The sequence below is a fragment of the Cyprinus carpio genome, chromosome A4 (genome assembly GCF_018340385.1).
Source record: "Cyprinus carpio isolate SPL01 chromosome A4, ASM1834038v1, whole genome shotgun sequence".
Classification (NCBI taxonomy): domain Eukaryota; kingdom Metazoa; phylum Chordata; class Actinopteri; order Cypriniformes; family Cyprinidae; genus Cyprinus; species Cyprinus carpio.
This window is the reverse complement of record NC_056575.1, coordinates 1,531,548-1,556,752: the sequence shown is the minus strand read 5'-3', so window position 1 is coordinate 1,556,752 and position 25,205 is coordinate 1,531,548. Positions and strand designations below refer to the sequence as shown.

At 37.8% G+C, this 25,205-nt stretch overlaps 2 protein-coding genes and 1 long non-coding RNA gene across 5 annotated transcripts in view; 2 read left to right on the top strand and 1 right to left on the bottom strand.

Moving 5' to 3' along the window:
• The window catches only part of LOC109077192 (pleiotrophin-A), a 35,343-nt gene extending 19,342 nt beyond the window's left edge, over positions 1 to 16,001 (top strand). For 2 of the 3 annotated variants that reach the window (XM_042737705.1, XM_042737703.1), the window contains 4 exons: positions 6,902 to 6,990; positions 9,052 to 9,225; positions 10,629 to 10,787; positions 15,267 to 16,001. In XM_042737705.1, coding sequence (XP_042593639.1) covers positions 6,903 to 6,990; positions 9,052 to 9,225; positions 10,629 to 10,787; positions 15,267 to 15,322 — 477 coding nt within the window. In that variant the 5' untranslated portion in view covers position 6,902 and the 3' untranslated portion in view covers positions 15,323 to 16,001. Of the gene's footprint in view, positions 1 to 6,514; positions 6,806 to 6,901; positions 6,991 to 9,051; positions 9,226 to 10,628; positions 10,788 to 15,266 lie in introns of those variants that run through there. The other variant, XM_042737710.1, reaches the window with a different exon arrangement.
• A 2,979-nt stretch (positions 16,002 to 18,980) lies between these two features.
• The window catches only part of LOC122139581, a 32,601-nt gene continuing 26,376 nt past the window's right edge, over positions 18,981 to 25,205 (top strand). Inside the window, exon 1 of the long non-coding RNA XR_006156406.1 lies at positions 18,981 to 19,282. This is a non-coding gene — a long non-coding RNA (uncharacterized LOC122139581). The remainder of the gene's footprint in view (positions 19,283 to 25,205) is intronic.
• Positions 21,449 to 25,205, bottom strand: part of LOC109061840 (muscarinic acetylcholine receptor M2-like) — a 65,564-nt gene continuing 61,807 nt past the window's right edge. Inside the window, exon 2 of the mRNA XM_042737617.1 lies at positions 21,449 to 24,732. Within this exon, the coding sequence (XP_042593551.1) occupies positions 23,186 to 24,670 (1,485 nt within the window). The 5' untranslated portion in view covers positions 24,671 to 24,732 and the 3' untranslated portion in view covers positions 21,449 to 23,185. The remainder of the gene's footprint in view (positions 24,733 to 25,205) is intronic.

Below are 25,205 nucleotides of genomic sequence, written 5' to 3'. Positions count from 1 at the left end.
GAAAGATTAAAAAAAGTTATAATACTTTATTCAGCAAGGACACTTTAAATGGATCACAAGTGACAGAAAATACATTTATAGTGTTACAAAAGATCTCTATTAAAATAAATGCTGTTCTTTTGAACTTTCTATTCATCTGTGAATCCTGAAAAACAAAATGCATCACAGTTTCCACTAAAATATTGTGCAGCACAACTGTTTTCAACATTGATAATAATCAGAAATGTTTCTCGAGCAGCAAATCTGTATATTAGAATGATTTCTGAAGATCATGTGACACTGAAGACTGGAGTAATGATGCTGAAAATTCAGCTGCGTATCACAGAAATAAATTACATTTTAAAATATATTCACATAGAAAACAGTTGTTTGAAATTGTATTAATATTTCAGAATTTTACTGTTTTTTCTGTGTTTTTGATCACATAAATGCAGCCTTGGTGAGCAGAAGAGACTTCTTTCAAAAACACCCAAAACCTTTGACTGGTAGTTTGTGCTGAATACCGCATAAAGTGTAAGTGTAGTGTGGTAGTGTGCAGTTGGAACACATCCCGTGTGTTTCGGGGTCGAGTGAGGTGTTTGGTGTTGTGCTCTCTGAAATATCCTGAAAGATGTTTTCTCTGTGTGTGTGTGTGCTAATAATCCGTCCCTCGGGCTGAACTTTTCTCTGGTGTGAAATTCATGGAAAGACACGAATGTCAAAAAGTCGATTTGCAACACACATCCCATCTATTTTCCATTTGAGAGGGTTTTGCCAGCTATGAGCTGTGTGTGTGTGTATAACTGTGTGAAAGTGATTTGGGATTACAGGTGCCTGGCAGGTTTATCGGAGACCCGGCGGCTTTATCCATCCGTCTGAGTGTGTGTAAGTCTGCAGGCTTAGTGTTGTCTGCACAGGGTTTCTCTCTCATGAATCTGAGTGTTTGATTTGTGTCTTGTGGCTTGTGTTTACTGAGATCAGACCTCTCTCTGACGCTCTGACCTGTAGCATTAACGTCTGGATTTATTAGTACTGACTCCTCGCTGCATACGGGTCAGGGATTTAAAGACACTCTTTAGTGTTAAAGTTGAGTGTGTCGCCCTACAGCGTTTGAGCTCCAGACATCAGTGATTCCTCAAATCATGGGAAGATCACTTACAAATTGTAGTCTGTTACTAATTCCAAATTACATGACAAAAATTGTAGTTAATAATGTAATCCATTACATTACAAATTTTAGGTAATATAATCAGATTACTTTTGAAATAACTCATTTATCTCATTAATTTAAATAGGATAATCGTGTACCATATTGATATAAAAATACAAAGTGAAAGAAAATATATTTAAGAAGTTACAAATATATACCAAAAAAAAAAAAAAAAAAGTTTGGGAATCTGTAAAGTAAAGACGTAATAACATGGATTTGTGCAATTTAATGTGTTTGAAAGACAAAAGTCTTCCAGAGAAATGGTAATGCATGGTTACGTAACCCACTGAATGATAATTCAAATAAAATTTGATGCAATGCTGACATGTTAACAAAACACTTCTTAGAACTCAAATTAATTTTGTGAATCCAGTGGTTAAATGCTGTGGCCTCTTAAATTCCTGTGTAATTATGACCATCGGACTGTAATTATAGTGTATAATTATAATAATGACTGGTCTTTGTATAAATGTCTACAAAACTGGAAGACGTTCTGAATGTAAATAAGCGGTAGGCTATTTTAGAAAGGAAAATTAAAAGATGAAAAAGAATTAGGGAGAATCATTAAATTATGAAAAATGTATTCCTATTGTGTAAATAAAATGTAATCATGTAGTCATTAAAAAAAAAAACTAATCTGATTACTAGTATTTTAAAATGTAATCAAATCTACTTATAAGTACTTAATCAGATTTTAAAAAATGATGTAATCCAGATTACAGTGTGTGTGTTACCAAGTGACCAGATGCAAACATTTTCATATCATATGTTCTCCAGTAAATCCAGTTTGAGTTCAGCAGTGTAATGTGATCATATCAGCCGTCTGAGGAGGAATAAGCAATCAATGTCATCCCAGTAATTCACACAGAGTGAAATGCTGAAATCTTTAGCTATGAATTTGGTTGTCTGATAGTTTGTGTTCGTGTCAGTGTGATTCATGTCAAAGCAGCTTTCCTGTCTTTCTCACTGTTTGTCTGTCAGTCAGTGATGGTTGTTGAATATTTATATTGTGTTATAGATTCACAGCTCGCAGCACGTCTCTGATTCTTAGACTATACATGTGTCTAAACAAAGCGGCTCAGTGTGAAACAGAAATTCACACACAGCGCTGTTAGGTTTATTGTTCTCCAAAAGCTGACCCGTTGAAGGAATTCTGTGTAGAGAAACTGTTAACGATTCACATTTCCTCCGCGTTCTAGCATACGCTGCCTTCAAGTCATGTCCCAACGATTTTTTTATGAGATGAGCATGTATGAACAGCACGATGCCATGATTTCCAGCAGAAAACTCAGTTTTTTCTTTGAGCTCAGATCCAGCAAATAAAAATGTTCCAAGAACGTTTTCCTTCTATTAAGTTACATTATTTTGGAATGTTGTTTTTTTAAATGTTTTAAAACTTTTAAATTTGGGTTACATGAATGTTAATGTTCCATTTTATGATTTTGCAAAGATGAGAACGTTACCTTTGAATGTTCTCGGAATGTTCTGAAACATTTAAAAAGTAACATTTAAAAAAAGCATTAGATGAACATTCAACTAACATTTAAAAGTGAAACGTTTCATGGGTGATATATAAATAACGCTTTTTAGGACATTAAGGCCAGATAACTAACATGAACACTCTATTAGCATAACTGGAAAAACGTTTGTTCATAACTTTAAGAGAACATTTCCAGAACCTTCAGACAACGTTCCGAGTTTGAGACAGGTCTAAACTGAATGTTGACTCTGCTTTTTCAGTCCTCTAAAGATCACATTTCATCCTCTCTAGGTTGGTCTTTTATCTGGGTTCTCTAGATCATCTCATTGTTTTTCTGCATTCTAACAGGTTCTGATAAGCTCCGCCCCCGATCACTAAAAACAAACACCCAACAACAAATCCGTGTTTGGGTCTGAGTCAGAGTAGCTGGATCAAGTATGAAGATTTCCTCTCAAAGCCAGACTCAGCGCGGATAAAACCCTGTCACTCAAAGCGCTTATGAAAACATGCCTTCCTACAGAGAGGTTTCAGAAAAGCATCTGTGAGATTTACACTGTATATGACAGCTTTATGTCAGGAAAAGACCCAAATTTTGATGGTGCTTTTTGGCTGACTGTCCACTTTCGTTCTGTGAAAAAAAAAAATTCACAAAGGTTTCGGGTGGCATGAAGGTGAGTAGATGAGAACAGAATTTGGCTGTCTGGGTGCACCGTCCCTTTAAGAGCCAATGCACCAGGCTTACAGAAATCTGTCAATTTCGAATGACGAGTACAGCTTTCTTCTGTGTGTGTGTGTGTGTGTTTCACTCTGATGGATCATGTTGTCACTCTTTCCCTCCTGCCTTTACACTGATCAATGAGCTAATGGAGTGTTAGAGCTGGATAACCGCTTTACCTCAGTGCACACACACACACACACACACGGCCGACCCCCCCTCAGGTCTTCATTCTGTAGGGGTTTGTAAGAAAGCACAAGTCATTTGTCTTGTGACAATAGTGGACTTCCTTTAGGGTCTGCGGAGGTTAAACGTGAAGATATTCATGATATCTGTCTAGTAGGATTGGGAAAATATCAGACTCGAGTCAATACATAAGCTGAAATTAAATCAGAATGACTGGAAGATGAATTTACTGAAAGAATTAAAGAGCAATGCTAAAGAGGAATGCCATTAGTTCAAAGCGACAATAAAAATGGCCAAAAACAGATTGGTTATTATGGGATCTGACCTTAAGGTTTAAGAATTTTGCAGATGATTACATCCAAAGAGACTTGGAGTTGTTTCAAGCTGTATACAGTGGTGTGAAAAAGTGTTGGCCCCCTTCCTGATTTCTTATTTTTTTGCATGTCTGTCACACTTTAATGTTTCAGATCATCAAACAAATTTAATTATCAGTTACAGATAACACAAGGAAGCACAACATGCAGTTTTTAAATGAAGGTTTTTATTATTAAGGGAAAACAAAATCCAAAACTACATGGCCCTTTGTGAAGAAGTGTTTGTTAAAACTGTGGTTTATCACTCCTGAGTTCAATTTCTCTAGCCACATCCAGGCCTGATTCCTGCCACACCTGTTCACAATCAAGAAATCTCTTAAATAGACCTGCCTGACAAAGTGAAGAAGACCAAAAGATCCCCAAAAGCTAGACATCATGCCAAGATCCAAAGAAATTCAGAAACAAATGAGAAAGAAAGTAATTGAGATCCATCAGTCTGGAAAAGGTTATAAAGCCATTTCTAAAGCTTTGGGACTCCAGCGAACCACAGTGAGAGCCATTATTCACAAATAACAAAAACATGGAACAGTGGAGAACCTTCCCGGGAGTGACCAGCCGACCAAAATTACTCCAAGAGCACAGCGACGACTCACCAAAGAGGTCACAAAAGACCCCACAACAACATCCAAAGAACTGCAGGCCTCACTTGCCTCAGTTAAGGTCAGTGTTCATGACTCCAGCATAAGAACGAGACTGGGCAAAAATGATCTGCATGGCAGAGTTCCAAGACGAAAACCTCTGCTGAGTAAAAAGAACATAAAGACTCGTCTCAGTTTTGCCAGAAAACATCTTGATGATGCCCAAGACTTTTGGGAAAATACTCTGTGGACTGACGAGACAAAAGTTGAACTTTTTGGAAGGTGTGTGTCCCATTATGTCTGGCGTAAAAGTAACACTGCATTTTTAGAAAAAGAACATCATACCAACAGTAAAATATGGTGGTGGTAGTGTAATGGTCTGGGGCTGTTCTGCTGCTTCAGGACCTGGAAGACTTGCTGTGATAAATGAAACCATGAATTCAGCTGTTTACCAAAAAATCCTGAAGGAGAATATCCGGCCATATGTTCGTGACCTCAAGCTGAAGCGAACTTGGTTTCTGCAGCAGGACAATGATCCAAAACACACCAGCAAGTACACCTCTCACTCATTGCAAGTTATCGCAAACGCTTGATTGCAGTTGTTGCTGCTAAGGGTGGCCCAACCAGTTATTAGGTTTAGGGGTCAAACACTTTTTCACACAGAGACATGTAGTTTTGGATTTTGTTTTACCTTAATAAAAACCTTCATTTAAAAACTGCATGTTGTGTTATCTTTTAGTAATATTTAAATTTGTTCGATGATCTGAACAAACATGCAAAAAAAAAAGAAGAGAAATCTAGAAGGGGGCCAACAATTTTTCACACCTCTGTATTTTATCAGTTTGTGCATTCCCTGCTTCATTTCGTAGGAAATGTAAGAGTTCTGTAAAATGAAAGTTAATTTTTTTTTTTCAAATTTTATTAAATGTTTAAAATTAAATTAATATATTAGTAAATAATTTTATTTATTTGTTTTCTATTTTTGGTTCATTTATATTACATTTATGTTGTACAACTATAATATCAGCCATTATAAATATCTGAATTATGTAGCAGAAAACTTGAAGCATTGATTTGCACATGTTTTGTGACAACATGTTTACAGGTAAACCATGCTGAGTAATGAAATGTATTATTAAAAACAGCAGTTTTTTTCCATTCCTTCCATTTTAATTCTACTTTTTAGAATTTAGTTTACACGCAAATTACAGTTCTGCATCTTGTTTGCTAAATCAGTTTAATTGACATTGGAGTATTGATTGCGACTGATCCTGCTGCTGTCTAGTCCTCAAATCTCACTGCTCCTGTCACATCACTCCAGGCTAATCTCATATCACACATTCACTTGCAGTGTTGCTAATCAGGGTTTGGAGGGCAGATTATGTTTTAACGATCCAAACCGCTTTATATGTCATGACTCATGAGTCTTTGATTGGCAGGTTTTGCCCATCTGACTGAAATCACGGTTATTATGTGGCGCTGACGATTTCACAGTCTGACTCAAGTGGAACAGCTCAGGTGCGGCAGAGAGACGTCCAGCGTGATTAGCACTGATAGAGACAGAAATGATGGGACGAATCTCTCAGAAACATCACCAGGTTGCACTTTTTTGGAATTTTGACCTTATTTTCATGACATTTCAGCACATTTTGTGCCAGAATGCTTGTTACTGTAATGCATCTGGGTGTCTTGCTTTTGCTGTAATTCTCAGCGGTGACTCTCATTACTGTAATACAATAATGTTTTAATTAAAATCTGCATTAATAACAAGCAGTACAACAGATATTAGCATGATGTATAAATATGTTCCAGTTTTTAAAAAAAAAATTCCACATCACAGCAATGATGTCGGATTATGGAAAATTGTAAATGTGCTTAACTGTCATGAAAATAATACATCTTTCTAAATATAGGCTTCATTCTATTTCAATTTGACCTGGACATGTAATTTACAGATTTTGTGAGATGCACCCGATGAGGGAAAATGGCTGAGCGTCTATAACATGAGGCAGAACTAGGAAAAAAGTCCAGCGAGCCAATGCTTATGGGCACAGCAGGAAATCAGCCAACCAGAAACAGGAAGAGAAAAGGAGAGAGAGGGAGGCTCATAAGTAATTGAAATGGAGGTGATGTCGCCGATGGGCTGCACTGCTACTGTAACTGAAGTGCAGCAGAGCGTTTGGGATAAAATTGCTTTCTAATTATTCAATCCACCTTTACTTTTCCTTATGAGAGACAAAGAGAGAATGACTGAAAGAAAGAGAGAGAAAATAGTCTCTACATGTATGTTGATGAAGCATTTACAGGTTGATATTTGCATGCTGTTTGTTTTGTTGTATTATGAGCCATACACTTAATGTGCATTTATTTTTTTCCCAGCATGCAGCAGCAGTGGGTGTGTCTGGCTTTACTGGCCTTCATGATTGTCACAGTGACGCAGGCAGATGGTGGAAAAACAGAGAAACAAGGTAACAGAACATGACCACACACTGCTTTATGTTATCTCGCACTTTTCTATATCATCCTTACTGCTCTGTATTGTCACATATTGCTATATTTTACCCTACACCACTCTACATAACCCCATAAATGTTTATATTACCCAATTCTGCTATTTTACCCCATAATCTATTATTTCTCATACTGCTCTGTATAATCCTTTCTGCTCTGTATTTCCACATATTGCTCTATATCACCTATGCCACTATACATTACCCTATACTGCTCTATATCATCTTATCACACCGCTCTTTATTACCACATAGTGATTTATATCACCATGCCGCTCTATATTACTCCATTCTGCTCTGTATCACCATGCCTCTCAATATTATCCCAGGCAGCTCATTATCACCCACACCGCTCTATATTACCCAGTACTGCTCCTTATCACCTACGCAGCTCTATATTACCTAATACTGCTCTGTATCTCCCACACTGTTCTATACTACACCATATTGCTCTAATTAAACCACACAGGTCTATATTACCCAATACTACTGGATAAATCCCACGCCATTCTATATTACCCCATAACTATCAATATAACCCATACCACTCTATATTGCCTCATGCTGCTCTATATAACCCATGCTGCTCTAAAGTGAAAAAGTGATGTGACGTTTACCTAGTATGGTGTCCCATACTCGGAAATTGTGCTCTGCTATTAACCCATCTAAGTGTGCACACACACAGCAGTGACTAGTGAACACACACACATACCTGGAGCAGTGGGCAGCCCTTTTTGCTGCAGCGTCGGGGAGCATTTGGGGGTTCAGTGATCAAGGGTCTCACTTCAGTCATGGTATTGAGGGTGGAAGAGAGCACTGTACATTCACTTCCCCCACTAAAATCCCTGCCAGTACTGAGACTCAAACCTGCGACCTTTGAATTACAAGTCAGACTCTAATCATTAGGCCATGACTGCTATATTACTCCATATCGCTCTGTATTACTCCATACTGCTCTATATAACCTACGCTGCTGTATATTACGCCATACAGCTCTATATAATCCACCCCACTCTATATTACTCCATACTGCTCTATATAACCTACACCACTCTATATTATGCCATACTGCTCTGTATAGCCCATGCCGCTCTATATTATGCCATACTGCTCTATATAACCTATGCCGCTCTATATAACCTAAACCGCTTTATATTACTCCATACTGCGCTATATAATCCACGCCGCTCTATATTACTCCATACTGCTCTATATAATCTACGCCGCTCTATTACACCATACTGCTCTATATAATCCACCCCACTCTATATTACTCCATACTGCTCTATATAACCTACACCACTCTATATTATACCATACTGCTCTATATAACCCATGCCGCTCTATATTACGCCATACTGCTCTATATAATCCACGCCACTCCATATTACTCCATACTACTCTTTATAACCCACGCCACTCTATATTACTCCATACTGCTCTATATAACCTACGCCGCTGTATATTACGCCATACAGCTCTATATAACCCACACCACTCTATATTACTCCATACTGCTCTTTATAACCCACGCCGCTCTATATTGCTCCATACTGCTCTATATAACCCACACTGCTCTATATAACCCACATCGCTCTATATTATGCCATACTGCTCTATATAACCCACGTCGCTCTATATTACTCCATACTGCTCTATATAACCCACGCCGCTCTATATTACACCATACTGCTCTATATAACCCACGCCACTCTATATTACTCCATACTGCTCTGTATAACCCACACTGCTCTATACTATCCCATACTGCTCTATATCACCTAAGCCATTATAGATTACCCTACGCTGCTCTGTCACTCACGCCACACTCTATTACCAGTGCCGCTCTGTATTTCCTCTCAGCACTCTCTATTTCCCCACAGTGCTCTATATTTCCACACACACACACTGCTCGGTATCACTTCACACTGCTCTATATCAACCCACACACTCTCTCTGTCTCTCATACATACAATTGTAAGGTGCAAGATGAAACTGTGTGTGCTCTCACTCTGACAGGTAAGAAAGAGCGTAAATCGGACTGTGGCGAGTGGCAGTGGAGCGTGTGTGTGGCTAACGAGGGTGACTGCGGTCTGGGCACCAGAGAGGGCACACGCACCGGCACCGACTGTAAACAGACCATCAAAACCCAGCGCTGCAAAATCCCCTGCAACTGGAAAAAGCAGTTTGGAGGTGAGAAGCCACACAAACAGAGGTTGCATACACACACACACGCAGGGCTCAGGGTAAATAAGCCTGCACTGTGGAGTAACAAGATGGAGATTCTCACAGAATTCTATCCTCAGAAATGACATGACTGCAGTGGGAGCCAGAAACAAGCTGGCAGAATATACCAGTTTGTGTGTGTGTGTGTGTGTGTGTGTGTGTGTGTGTGTGTGTGTGTGAGAGAGAGAGAGAGAGAGAGAGAGAAAGCATATGCCACCTTCCCTCGGGATTTGTAGGTATGCACATAAACTATCAACAAACACTGAAACTGTAGGGTGTTTTCTCTAAGTCTCTCTCTGGGAATGTGCAAGACCATCTCGCTCTGAAGGAAAATCAGAAATCACAGACTTAATAAAACATGATCACACTAAACGTTGAGTGATGAATCCTCTGTGTATTTCTGTGTAGTTCAGCAGCCGTGTCAGAATAGTTTAGTGTCGAAATGCTGGTGTCTAGTGCAGAATTTTTCCTCTTGAGTTATAAGGGTTCTATTTCACACCGGCCTCATTTTTGAGGGTCTCAGTTCAGGACAGCGGCCATTCAGCCGGAGGGCTGCTGCATGTAATTACATTCTCCCTGCCTTTAAATATGTCATTAGAGAAAATTTTGTGCTTGATTGAAGCCGTTTAACCCCCATCCATTCCGGCAGAGACCGAGAGAAATCGCTCCAACGCATGGACAGAAAGAATGAAAGATGAGATGAGACAAGAGATAAAGGAACGAGAGCATAGATCAGGGCTTCACAATTGGTTTTGCTTCAGGATCCCGATTTTACATTAGCCACCGAGTGCCAACCCAACACAGTACCTAAATTGTTTATCGTGTAAAATTGCATTTTGATGGACTCATGCTCTGGGCAGCCAATAATTCACCTCGCAAAACAAACAAACTGTGCTCGGCACAAACCTCACTGTAAGTAAACCTGTATTTAATGTAGTCTGGGTTGTGTTTTCTTTTCCCTTGTGTAGCCCGCAACCTGTTTTACTTCCATAATCTGATGTTTTTCCAAGTGAAACAGGATATTCAACAAGAAAAAAAATGTGGTTTTAAACTTTGGGAGATATTGTGTGGTGAAAAGTTTCTCCGTATGACATATGGTTGAAAAGGGATTGGAGACAGCAGCTGAAAACTAGTTCAAGATTATGAAGACAAACATTAACTTTTTCAGAATAACATGCATTGGTGAATCCTTCACAATAACACCAGGAAGCTGTATTAAGACAGTAAATGTGGATTTCATGTTGACTTTAAACCGGTTTATGCATGTATGTTTTGCTTTAGCATTCATAGTGTATTTTTGACAGGGTTTTGTAAAGTTATGTTGCATTTGAACTCGTCAAAATCAAGTTGTGGGTTTTTGTCTTTTGCAGGTGAGTGTAAGTATGATTTTGAAGCGTGGGGAGAGTGTGACTCGATCACGGGAATGAAGACGCGCACCGGCATGCTAAAGCGAGCGCTGATGGACGCTAGCTGCCTGAACACCGTCAACATCACCAAACCCTGCAGCAAACCCAAGACCAAGATACAAGGTACAAGAATACACCCATAAAGACATGCTGTGTTGAGCATGAGATGTACTCAACTTGAGTGAACACACAAGCAGTATCAACTGATTTGATTGGAGTGCTAAAAACATTTTTGCATTAAGGTAAGACACCACAGGTGAATGGGGTAAAGATGATAATTACCATACTTCCCTAGTTGATTAATTACTGCTTTGTATTACAAGTTTCCTGCATTGTTATGTTGAAATATGCAAGCAATGCATTATATAATTAAATATGCAGTAATATGCATACATTTCCAGAACAGGTTTTTTATTGAGGGGATGTTGGATTTCTCTTTTTCTCACTCCATAAATCAAAAAATGCTGTCAGCAATCTGGAAAAATGCATTTTCACCATGTTTTTTGGTAATAAAATGTTGCATAAAACCCCAAACAACAAACAGAACCCTCTGTAATACCCTTCAGAATATAAAGAGGAATACAACCGGTTACATTTAAAGTTTTGTGTGTATAAGTGAAGTAAAAAACTTATTTTGAGAAACAGTCTTTAAAGGTATTAAATCTACAGATGAAAAAAGATAAATCTGAAAAAACTTAAATGTGCTTTTTGATGCCCCCCCCCCATCTTGTCTGAAATAAGACATATAAATTAGCCAAAAAACTGAGCAGTGCATGAAAAAAAAAACAGTTTTGACCGTAATGCCTTAAAAAGCATTAAGAATCCAAATGACCCTTATTTATTTGTAATCCCACTTTTATTTCTGGTATCTTCAAATTAAAGATGCAGCAATATGTTTTGCCATTATTGTATACTGCAGATATTCTTGTATTATTTTTATACACGGTTTACAGGTCTGTGTTTTGAAGCGCAGGACTGTGGGATCGTAAGGTTACGCTGAAATATTGATCAATAAGGTCTTTCTCTCTTTCTCGAGCTCAAGAAGATTCTAAAGACTCTGTTAAAGTTTAATAAATGTGACGGTTTCACAGTGTGTTAAAGGCCACAGACGGTTGGTTTGTGTTGTTGTTGTTGTTGTTGTTGTCTGTGCTTCATATTATTATGAAGTGAATATGCTGAGATTCATGGCACTGCAGTATTTCTAATGCTACTGTCTCCCGCTGATGAATCCCTCGTGCTGTAATATTCCTCATTTGTAAAGTCGCTTTGGATAAAAGCATCTGCTAAATGAATAAATGTAAATGTTGGCAACAATTCAGGCTAATCAAAAGAAATTCGTCTTAATCTCCCAAGAGCATAATTTTTCAATCTGAAAGTCACAATTTAATTTTCCACCGCAAAAGAAAACACAAACAGACAGTAGCATATGCATTTATTTAACTGATAAAGATGTCCTGAAATGATTGTGTTTGGATGAAGTGGATGGTGAATCATTCAGAGATGACATTCGGGTCAAGAACAGCTTTTCTAAACCTCATTGTTGCTGTAAATGTCATTAACCAGCCTTAAAGTGCTGTAGTAACGGTTGTGAATGTCTGGATAAGGGGAGATGGATTTGTCTGTAATGTATGAGACGGGTCTCGTGTGCTCGTCTCATTTATCAGGATTTGGACCTGAGCTCAAGTGCTGCTGAAAGAGCTTAAAGAGCCCAATCCATCATCAAACAGCAGAGATGAAGAACTGACCATGATCATGAACCAAACCGGCTCAATATGAACTCAAACGTTTCTTAAAAATAGCTCCGTTCTCCTAATGTATGTCAACAACTGACCCATTACTGTGTGTGTGTGTGTGTGTGTGTGTGTGTGATGCTGTATCTGTAGATAATGTGTGTTTGTGCCCTTTTCAGTGTGCCAACAAACAGAGGACAGAAGTGATTAGGAACTCCCTAGAAATTCCCTACAGATGGACCATAAACACACACCCTCACACACACACACACACACACACACACACACACACACACACACACACACACAGGGTGAGGGGGTGTTTTCACCGGGGTCTGTTTGAGGTGATAAGAGCAGCAGCAGAGAGGATTGTGGGGGTTTGGGAGCGGGTGCCACTGTCACAGATGGATGAACGGAGGTAAACAGGTAAACACACACACACATCTCACCTGTTAGTGTGTCCCGCGGTACAGCAGGCCGGACAGGACGTCACATCACTCACGCTGATGTTGATGGTGAAGCGATGAGGATTTTCAGAGCCTCTGACTGGCCGGACATCTGTTTTTGACTGTCTGTCATAGATTTGGCTCATATTAAAATCAAACTCTCTACCAACAATAACAACCTCAACCACCCATCCACCTCAAGATAATCAGACGCAGATGTGTGTGTGTGTGTGTGTGAGTGTGCCTATGTGTGTGTGTGTATGAGTGAGTTTGTGTGTGTGTGTGTGTGTGTGTGTGTGTGTGTGTATTAATTTTTTTTTATTTTTTTTTTGTGTGTGTGTTTGTATGAGTGAGTTTGTGTGAGTGTGTGTCAAGCAATTACTAGCCAATGTCAGTTTTATTGCCAGTGTGCGAGTATGTACGCATGTGTGTGTGTGCGTGCGTGTGTGTGTGCGCGTGTGCGCGCGTGTGTGTGTGTGTGTGTATCTGAGTGTGAGTTTGTGTGCATGTGTTTCTGAGTGTGTGTGTGCGTGTGTGTGTGTGTGTGTGTGTGGATGACTGGACCGTTTCCCCATCATCCTATATATATGTATATAGTTTGGAATAAATGTATGATACAGTATATGATACATAATAGGTGTAATGTTTTTAATATAGCCAAAATGTATTACAATTTGAATATATTTAAAAATGTAATTTAAGTTTTGCCATCACAGGATAAATTATATTTATTAATAGAAATCAGTCATTTTAAATTGCAGTGTTTCTCATTTTATTTTATTTGTTTATGTATTTTTTGGTCAAATCAATGCAGCTTTGATGAGCAGCAGACTTCTTTCAAAAATATTAAAAAATCTTAATTATTTCAATATTTGGACCTAAAAATATGTATGTATGTATTTATTTACACACACAGTATTTAATCTTGAATTGATGATGAATGTTTGAGTTCATATTGAGATCTCTGATGTTTGTGATGCTGTGAATCTGAGCATATGTTGAGATCTCTATTTAATCTCACTGCCGTCTAGAAGGAACAGTTGATCTGTAGATCTCATTTGTCATTCATCTTTCCTCTGGTTTTATTCTATAATTAGCCGTTGTTCTGCTGATGGTCTTCTGGTTGTTTTTGTGTTTGATTTGAATGGGTTTAATCTTTATGCTAATGAGATGCTAATGCTATGAACGCTTGGATGGCGTTATTGGACATGTAATCATCATCAGTCAGTTTAATGAAGATTTTCTGCACATTTGGATTGTTTTGTGTGAAAACGTAGATGTTTGGCAAGTTTAGACATGAATGCAGACGGTAGCTGTTGATGACAACATGAACTTTTAGACTTGATGAGCTCAGATCAACAAGTGACGTCCACCAGCTCTCACTCTCACTAAATCCAGAAGAATGTTAATTAAACTAAGTCAAGGTTCATTTCATATCTGAGATGAGATTTATGCAGAGGAGCCTTTATAAATATCCTCTTATAACAGTAGAATCATTCAGCGTGATTATCTGGATATGTAGTGTCAACGTTTGTCACATTTAATCCAAATTCTCATTGTCATGCAAAGTAAAGAAAGAAAGAAAAATAATTAAATTGAATGCTAAATTATTTATAGATCATAGTAGCATTTTATACTGATATAAATAAAGTATTTTCTATTTAAAACAATTTAAAATTCTAAGTATCTAAAGTATTTTAAATTTAAAATAATAAATTTTATTTTAATTTTTTTAAATTCAAATTATCATGCAAAAACATGACTAATGGAAAAAAAATTATTCTGATGAATGGTAAAATATTTACAGATCACAGTAGCATTTAATGCTATTAATAAAAATAGTAACTTTAAATGTATTTTTAATTAATTAATTTAAAATAATAAATTATATTTGACATTTTTAAATCTAAAAAAACTCTAATAGAAAAAAACTGTTGAATGGTAAAAATTCATAGATCACAATAACATTTTAAGCTGATTTAAATGAACAAAGCTATTTTTAATTTTACACTATTTTTAAATTAACTAATTTAAAATAAATAATAAATGAATTTTATTTTTCATTTGAAAATAAAAATACTGCAATATAAAATTAAAATAAAATACTGTAATACATAAAAAAATTATAATGAGAATTATTTAAAAAAAAAAAACCTCAAAAGCAAAATATTCAAATGTATCATCCATAATTAATGGAACGGAGAATACAGGGTTAAATATCTTCAAATGCTATTAATGTGCTTTATGTGCATGAAACAGGCTTCATTTTCTTTAAGCAAAAGGGTATTTCTTATTTTTATCTCTCTTGATTTCGGGCTGAAATAGGAGCTGGATGTGTTTTCATGAGATTTGTGCGTGCGCGTGTGTGTGTGTGTGTGTGTGTGTGTGTGTGAGAGAGAGACTGATGTTTGTTCTTCTCCCCACAGATTCACAGAAACCAAAACGGGAAGGAAAGAAGAAGGAGCGAAAGCAGACAGACTAGAGGAGAAACTCCAGCTGCCTCCTGAAGCTCCTCAGGCAGAGACGCGCAGATGATGCTGCTCCTTATTTACTATACAATATTTTTAGATCGTTTGTAGCTTTAATTTACAGCTCACAGAATAATGCATAAATGATAAAAGAAACACAAATGAATGACTAAAATCTTCTGCTGAAACTTCTAATGTTGTACCAGCCATTTCAGACCACCCAGCTGGCGAAAATATGTCCCCCTTTAGGTTCTGAAAACATTTCTGGATGTTCTCTGGATGTTCTGAAAGTCTAGTAAAAAAAAAAAAAAATTGTGGTCATGTGAATGTTAAGGGAACATTCCATTTTAGAAGTTTGCAAACATTATGGGAATGTTACTTCTATGAATGATGCAGAAATAGCCAGAAAACTCTGAATGAATGTTCTATTAATGTTATTTGAAGAACGTTTGTTTATAACTTTGCCAGAACGTTCTGAGAATGTTTCCTGTTAGCTGGGCGGGAACATCAGACATTAATAAAATGCCAAATTGAGCTGTCTTTGAATTCATGAGTGTGAATTTAAATGAACTGGCCTCTCAAACGAAATGTTGAATTACAATTTGAACTGCAATTTATGAACAAAAGAGATCCATTGAAGTAAATTAGTGCATTCTGGGAAATGAAATGCCCTTCCACTAAAAGAAAAGAAAAATTATAAAAAAAAAAGATCATTAATATCATCTGATGTTTCAGAAATATTCTATACAAATAGGTACTGAGAAATAAAGAAATGTATCGTTTGAAAATTCTTATTAGAATGCTGCATCCTGTTCGGAACCACAATTCAAATCAAGTTCAAATTCAGAAATTTTAATTCTCAATTCAGCCCTGATGGAGAATGAGATAAAAACATGACTAAACTAATACTTGAAATAAGTGTAATATCATTTCCAGAAAATAAACGATGTTAATTATTTCTTCTCATCCATGTTTTCTGTTTCTCGTGTCATTTATTATCTAAATGCTGAAATGAGCAGAACAGCTGAGTTATTCTTCATAACACCTTTATTTGCTAGAACTCTTCTCCAAAAGTATATTGCACGATACAGCCAATCTTTAATACACTTCATGTTTGATCAGCGATCATGCTGTTCGTTGCCCTAATAAAGATCGATAACATTCATATTCATTAATAAACACATGTATTTACATGTCTTCAGTGCTACACATATAGACTATAGAGTATAATACAAACGTTAAGCTGATAACAAAGCACACGTCTACTGATGGAAGCCACAACTCACGTGACGCACGGCAGCAATGAAAAGAAACCATACTGAGTATTTACAGTGTCATCTGTACACAGCCACAGCTCCAAATATCAGTCTTTTTTTGGTATACCGGTGCTTCCACAAGGGTCCAGCGTCCGTCTGTCTCCCCACACACACACATACACACACGAGCAGCCGTTCACACTCCTGTTCAGTCTATGTACACATGCGTCAGACGGACGTCTTTGGCTGCTGCGTCGCCCTTTGCTGTTTTTTGTCATGAGTGCTACGATGTTACATGAGAGAGTCTTGTGTTCTGTTCAAGTCCATTGTGCTCTGAAACATACCAGAAACAAACTCAAAACAAAAACAAATCTCAAATAATCACCAATCCTCCAACCAAGACTAAAAATACAATAAAAAATACAGTAAAAAATGTGAAATATTATTAATATTTGAAATAACTGTTTTCTATGTGAATATCTGTTAAACTATAATTTATTTCTGTGATGTGCAGCTGTATTTTCAGCATCATTACTCCAGTCTTCAGTGTCACATGATCTTCAGAAATCATTCTAATATGCTGATTTGCTGCTCAAGAAACATTAATATATTTTTTGTAAACCATGATACATTTTATTTTCCAGGATTCTTTGACAAACAGAAAGTTCAAAAGAACAACTTTTATTTGAAATAGAAAACCTATAACATTGTAAATGTATTTACTGTCACGTTTGAGAAATTGTATGCGTCACTAATGAATAAAAGTATTTTTAAAAACAATGAAGACTGGAGTAATAATGCTGAAAATTCAAGAATATATATTTAAAAAAAAACAAAAAAAAAACAGTCCTTTTAAATTGTAATAATATTGAATATTACTGTTTTTACTGTATTTTTGATCAAATACATGCAGCCTTGGTGAGCAGAAGAGACTTAAATAGCAGAAGAGAAATAAATCCTTATGATTCTCCAGCGAACAAAAATATGTTCTAACAACGTTTTGCTAATGTTCCCATAAGGTTATGAGAACGTTATTTCTGAATGTTCTCTGACTCTTCGAAACATCCAGTTTTTTTAATGTTTTAAAAATGTTTCTTGGTTAAATGAATGTTAAGGAAATGTTCCAGTGTATCATTTTGCAAACAGTTACTTTTGAATGTTCTAAAATAGTAACAATCTAAAATGAACATTCCAAATGAAACATTTCAGAAAAATGTTCCATGAACGATGTATAAATAATGTTTTGAGCACATAATTAAAGACCAGATAATAATTTGAATAAACGTTGTATTAACGTTACTGGGACATAACTTTGAGAGAACATTCCCTGTTAGCTGGGTCCAAACTTTCGACTGCTAGTGTAGCTATGCTTTGAAATGTAAACATTATTTTGTGTATGTGTGTGTTTGCTTTGTAAAAGATGCCAGAATAGTCTTTTTCAGATCAACTACTTTGCACCAAATGAATTGGTCGAGATGTTCATCACAGCTACCTGAATGAGACCACATCTGTATTTCTGATTCATGTGCATTCCTGTAGCTCAAACACAAGGTCATGGGTTCCATACTTGTGTGAAATATGTTCACAGCCTCATGGTTCTTAGACGTCTTCCTTTCAAACTTGCCATTAACAAACCACAAAAGTAAAGAACAACTACTTTGAAGTTTGTGAGTGTGCAGACGTCTGCTTCAGTTGCAGCTTCCATGAAGTCTGCACGCGCTTCAGTCTGGAGTCTCTGTCGGGTAATGTTCATGTATGGCTTGATTCTTCTGCACTTGAATCCACCGCACTGAAAAACTCTACGTCTTTTATATAGAATCTTTTTACATATTGATTTATAAAATGTTATAGAAAAGCATCGGCGAGCTGATAAAGTTTGCGCGTCAGTATTTCTTTAAATGTTTTTCGTTTGTCTCGATAGGTAATCTGTAACCGTGTGTCTTTGGCAGCCGCTCTGCTGTGACCACCATCATCACACGATAGATTTGAGTTTCTCACACACACACACACATTGACGGCATTCATAAACCTCACACACAATATAGTTACCTACAATATTAGAAACACACACGCAAGAGGCTTGAGGTGCTCCAGGGGTGCGCTTTAGAAAACACACACCGTCCAGTGGTCAGTGTGACCTGCAGATCGCTCACGCGCGCGCACACACACACACACACACACACACACACACACACATATATATATATATTGTGCTTTGTCTTTTAGAAAACTAACAACAAACAATAACAGGCACTCGAACTCTTAAACAAAAAAAAAATTAAAAATTAAACAAAAGTTTTGAAAATACGGTTGTGTTTATAAATAAATAAACAGAGAACACCTACATTGAACACTAGAATAGAGATTTCAAAATATTTCATAACCTTAAACAGATTAGAAAATACATTTAAGCCCTTTAATATTAATTGTGCTGTCACTAGGGTGATGATGACGATGGATGAAGATGGACCTGAACCTCTGAACACACATTTATGATTGAAAAATGTAGGCCATGTGTTCAGATGGCTGTAGCTGGCCTGACAATTTGATTGGCCGCTCCAAGTGTCACTCCAAAACTCTAAACTGTGATTGGCTCTCTCCACAATCTGAGGAAGGGCCTTTAGTAAACCAGGTGGAACCTCCTTGCTTAGCAGTAAGAGTCTTGAAATTAGTTAGTTAAGTGCATTAAATGGATTTTAGCTGTCCAAAGTTAAGAATGTAAGTATATATTTTTTTGATATAACCTACAAATAGCTGTTTTCTCTGTATTGGTGAAGTTTTAGCATCCTGTCTTGCCATCTAACTAGCTTGCTAGAGCACTTACACGGCCTGTATGGCCAAATGTTTGTAGACACCTGACTCCTTTCTGAATGACGGCTTTTATCTTACAGCTCTAATATACAGTCAGATTATAGATGGCAAATGCAACCAGGCTTTCATGACAATCACATGTTTAGTGGACTCTGTGTGCCAGTGTATCACCATAATCTCACAAATATTTATCTTATTATTTTAAAAAATGGCTATTGATTGGTGTGTTTTAGGTTTGAATTAGTCTGTAATCACTATGATTAACTTTTATATAAATTATAGAAAAAAAATATATTAAAGAGTTTTTTTTTTTTTTTACTCCTGAATGCATGTATTTGTACATCTCCATAAAAAACAAATGAAATATGATTAAATATAAAAAAATTTCTCATTCAAGAAGCCATTTGACACAGACATATGTCACAATAGTGAAGACAAGATTATGACAATTTTTTGTTTCTTGTTGACTTTAAACATAAATAAAGTAAAAAGATAGCAATCTGGATGGCTTGTTAGCTCACTAACATGGACAAAAATACAGGTGTGTAAAGCCTATATGTAATGCAAATTTCACAGGCCATCATACTGTATGTACTTTGAGTCTGAACAAAATTGTAAAAAAAAAAAAAAAAAGATTCATGTGTGTATAGTATTTTTATAGTATCAGTATCTTTGAATGGTATTATTTAGAAAAGTTTTCTTTAAATATGAAGGGTTTGGATTTATTTGAGGTCATTATAATTAATTTTATATATAAACTGTAGAAGTCTGTGGTATATCCAGAGGTGTGTGTGTGTGCTAAACAAATCCCAGCAGGGCACCGGTGGCATCATGAGCCCTGGGATGGCGGTGGCTTTTTACAGGTTGTGACTGGCCGTGCTTCATCTTATCAGGCGTCACACACTCTCAGTGCTTATCCCTCGCTGGAGGACGACTGAGTGTGTGTCACACCAGCGCCGGTCCATTTAAGGCTGGGGTTGCAGGATGGGACGCACCGAACACTCACCGACACCTGCACTATCTGTCCTGCTCGCAACTAATAACACGCGGCTCCGCCACGCATCTCTCACGACCTCTGACCTCCAGCACACACACACTACTCATCGGGTGTAAAGCACTACAATAACTGTACTTCAATATACTTAGTGCATACTGAATTTTGGGCATTTTGGACTTAAGTCAATTACATTTTCAAAGCGGAATCTTACTTTTTTTTACCATTTCGTTTAGATTTCGAAAATACAAAGTCTATATTTTACAGGTCATCACGACTTAAAAGTTTCTCTAGATATATTCTGGTCATCATGATGAAATACAGTTTTTTAACTTTAATTTTCTTTTATAATTTTAGTAATTTTGTTGTGTTTTTGTAATATTTATTAGTTTTTATTTTAAATGTCTATAGTTTGTATTCATTTTTATTTATTAGTCTAGTTTTAGTTATTGTAGTACACCAAGTAAAACTAACTGGAGATGAGAAACGCTGCAAATCTTCTCAAGCTAAATGTTTACTAAGTGTGGACATGTCTGTAAATGACTGTATTCAAGTGTCAAACAGCTATAAAATTATCAAATGCGGATGCTTTTTTTTAGGCTGAATAGTTGAAGTTGAATAAACTGTACATTAGAAGTATAATTTCTCTGTATTTTACAACCCTGTCAGTGCCAGGACACAAACTACGGTAGCCAAGACACAAAATCAGATGATGTATGTCATCCTACAATAATCACTGATATTATAATATGCAGACGAACAACCAAACATCATGCATGATTCTGTCATGTCTATGTATGGATAAATCTATATATATAAGTAATGTCAAGATGGAGTAAACGCGTGCATTATTTGGAAACGGATTATTGTCGTACTTTAAATATGTCATGAGATATGGACATAATAGATGGGATGAGAATGAATGTGTGAATCAGATGATTAATGTTCATATGTATCGCAGTATAATTCTCTGCGACCTCCTGCAAAAATGTACCACGGTATCCAGAGTTTTCCAATATCCCATAGATACAATCATGATTCCCAAAGGAAAAATGCCAAAGGAGATCTTCTGGAGCAGTTTGAATGAGATTCATGTTACTTTACTATGATTTTACAACAGTAACTGTGTTATTTTGAGTGAAACTTCATTACCGCGGTACATTTATTAACATTGTTGCTACAGTTTCTGATGCAGATGCTCGTCTATCGCACACGAGCTCTATTCCCCCAGCATGCATCACTGTCAGAGTTATGAGCTGCTGCTCTGTCATCGATTGACTGACATTTCCCATGATCCTCCGCTCTGAGCGGGGATTCTGTTAATCTGTTTTAATGAATCAAAAAACTAATGGCGTCTCATGATGAGATGAGGAAGCTTATGTATTTAGCCCTTTAAGTTCACAAGGCAAGAACCTGTGAGTTATATTAAACCTCCTGACGAGGTGATCAAACACACACACACACACACACACGCGCGCTCTTTCAAGCACATTGCCTGCAGGCGGATCATGAGCCTAGAGGGCAGGTCAGGTCATCAGGCACCACTTCTGCATGGACGTGCATGTGTCAGGCATGTCATTAACAGTACAATGAGGCGGAAAGCAAGCGTTTTGGCCTTTTAATATTTTTCAGTTTTTTTTTTTCTTTCTCAGATTCACAAGCCGGTTTTGGAGTATCTGCTAAATTAGTGCTCGCGTGGCTGGTGTTTTCCTTTTTTCGCCCAAGCGTGAGTGAACTGTTTTGTGTAAATGCAAAGCAGAGGTGAGGTGGATGCTAATGGCTGCGTGCCTGTGAGAGCCTCTTCATCCTGTGCGTCTGTTCACTTTAAAAGGTTTAGATTTGCATCCCTGGAGACCCCGAGCACTCAAAACTCATCCACTTTAACATACGGGCACATCTGAGAGCCTCTTCAACCCTCTTATTGCTCACGGAGAGCACACACACACACACAACAAATACACACAAACCCTGCAGCCAGCAACCTGTCGTACTGTCATCATAGATGCTTGCATTTATCGAAGCTTTAAAGTCAACATGAGCCGTTTACTTCCTTAATGCATATTTCTGGTCTTATTTTGCACGATTCATTGGTGCACATTATTAAAACTCTGTTTGCAATCTAAATAAAATCAAGATATAAATTTCACTCTGGTTACAGAAATAAACAGGCTTCATGTTGACTTTAGCTACAAACTTACATAGGCACCGTCATCCAGCATGCAACCACACATACACGACACGGATACAGTACATGATTATATACACGTATATACAGGTGTGATTTTATACTGAAGCTCAAACACATTTGGTTTGGATCTTCAGTCAGCCCTGTTGTCCCCTTATTTGTGTATTATTGAATAGTACAGACTCCAATCTCACCATCTATTTGCTCATATTGTTTTGTTTTTTTACTTTTTTGTTTATAAATCAAATATTTAAGCACTTCTTTTCCTTCTTTTGTGACATGCATCACCTCTATGCGTATGTAAAGTGCTACAATAGATTATCTTTATATATAAAAAACAACGAATGCAATCACATATCTGCCCAGACGCACCTTTTTACACTAGGGGAAATCTGTGATTTTAAATGCGTTAAAATAAAGTACTTGTAGCTGACAGTGTCAAATTCGCCAAACTACAAGGATGGAGGATTCTTAAAACTTTGTATATGATGGGTGTTGATGGGTCTAATCTTCATTTTATAATTGCTGTTTTACTGCATCTTTCCACACATACAAACACATCCACACGTGTACCTTTGTCACCAGAACACACATGTAAAATATAACGCATGCACACACTATTTGTTGCTGCTCATCGGGCCGAGCGTATGTTCTTGTACTGGCAGAGCAGCAGGTGTTTGAAGGTCTTTTTGAAGGTGATGTTGCAGAGGGCGTAGCAAGCGGGGTTGATCGTGCTGTTGATGTAGCAGAGCCAGTATCCGATGGTCCACACGGTGTTGGGAATGCAGCTGGAGCAGAAGGTGTTGATGAGGACCATCACGTTGTAGGGCATCCAGGTAGCCACGAACGCCACCAGGATGGCCATGATGGTGCGCGTCACCTTCTTTTCCCGAGAGGGCGGCGCTTTTTTCTTCTTGGGTGGCTGCTTGGTCATTTTCACGATTTTCCGCGCCACGTGGTTCTGTCTCTCGGTGGCCGGGACGATCTCCACCGTCGCGTTCGAAGGTGCATAACAGTCACCCTTTGGCGATTTGGTGATGATCTTGATGCATGTCAGTTTGGAGCCTCCAGCTTTTGCGCGGTGCCTTGTGGGAGCCTGGTTGTCATTGGCTTTGGATGGCGCCGCCTCGTCCTTTTGATTGGTTACTGCACCGCTGCCAGAGGTGGAGTCATTGGAGGTTTCTTTCTCCTCCACGGGAAGGCAGTTTCCTCGTCCTCCATCTTCCGCCTCTGCTTCTCCACTCGCCGTGGATGGCGCTTTGCCGTTCTGGAGTTTGGCATCGTGTTGGTTGGCGGCGTCATCTGTTAGCTGGGTCTGTCCTCGATCTGTTTCTTCAGCTGTTAGGTTGTTGTTGGTGGGTTTGTTGGCCGTGTTTTCACGGATCTGATTGGACGAGGCTACATCGAGGTTGCCGCCTGATGGCTTGCGGTTGTCCTTTTTGACGCGGCTCTTGCTGGCGCGGGATATCTGCCAGTACAGCACCATCATGATAATGACGGGCAGGTAGAAAGCAGCTATGGCTGTGCCGAAAGTGACCGCGGCGTTGGAGAAGAACTGAATGTAGCACTCCTTCTCTGGCACCGTGCGCCCGCCAACGATAAACTGCCAGAACAGGATGGCCGGAGCCCAGAGGATGAAGGACAAAACCCATGCCGCCGCAATCATCATGCCTGCCATTTTGGTCGTCCTCTTCACTGGGTAGCTGAGCGGCTTGGTGACACAAAAATATCGATCGAAGCTAATGATCAGCAGGTTCATGACTGAAGCGTTGCTGACCACGTAGTCCAGCGCCAACCACAAATCACACACAACCGGGCCTAGCGGCCAGTATCCAATCACAATGTAGACTGTGTACAAGTTCATAGAGCAAAGGCCAATGATGAGGTCAGCACAGGCCAGGCTGAACAGGAAGTAGTTGTTGACAGTCTGCAGGTTTCTGTTTACCTTGATGGAGAGCATGACCAAGATGTTCCCGATAACAGTCACCAGACTTAGTGAGCCGGCCACCAGTACAATGAACACCACCTCCACTGTCTTATACGGGCTCTCGTCCACCGTCTCCAGGGTCTCGTTGCCCTCAGAGGCATTCCAGAAGGTGAAGTTTATTGTATCCATGGCGTCCACACTCAGATACAGCTAGTCAGTTCACTATGGGCAGGATGTATGACTTCTGACACCTACATAGGAGAGAGATGAGATTTAGTACGTTGCAAGTTATGAATTATGAATGATTCTTGAAACGTTCACATGAGAAGATACTCCAGACCAAAAAAGACAAACAATGCAATTTTGTAATTTGCATGAATTTATTTTACCAAAAAAAAAAAGTATTGTCAGTACCATGGTACAACCCTCCATAAACATAGTATTTTTATATTTATGTGGTTCTGATTGATTGCATGATTCCATAAGATTACCACAGTTTATATCAATAAAACCATCATGGTACCTTTTTAAAGTTTTTAAATACAATAAACAAGTAGCTTGTAAATTGTTATTAATCAATAATTTGCTAATATTTTAATAAGCTACCTACAATCAGAAGAGTATCATTTTGATTACAATTTCAGTATTTGATTTTAATGTTGTGCAAAATAATAAGTTTTTTTTATTATTATTTAATACCAGTAATTGTTTTTTATTGTTATAT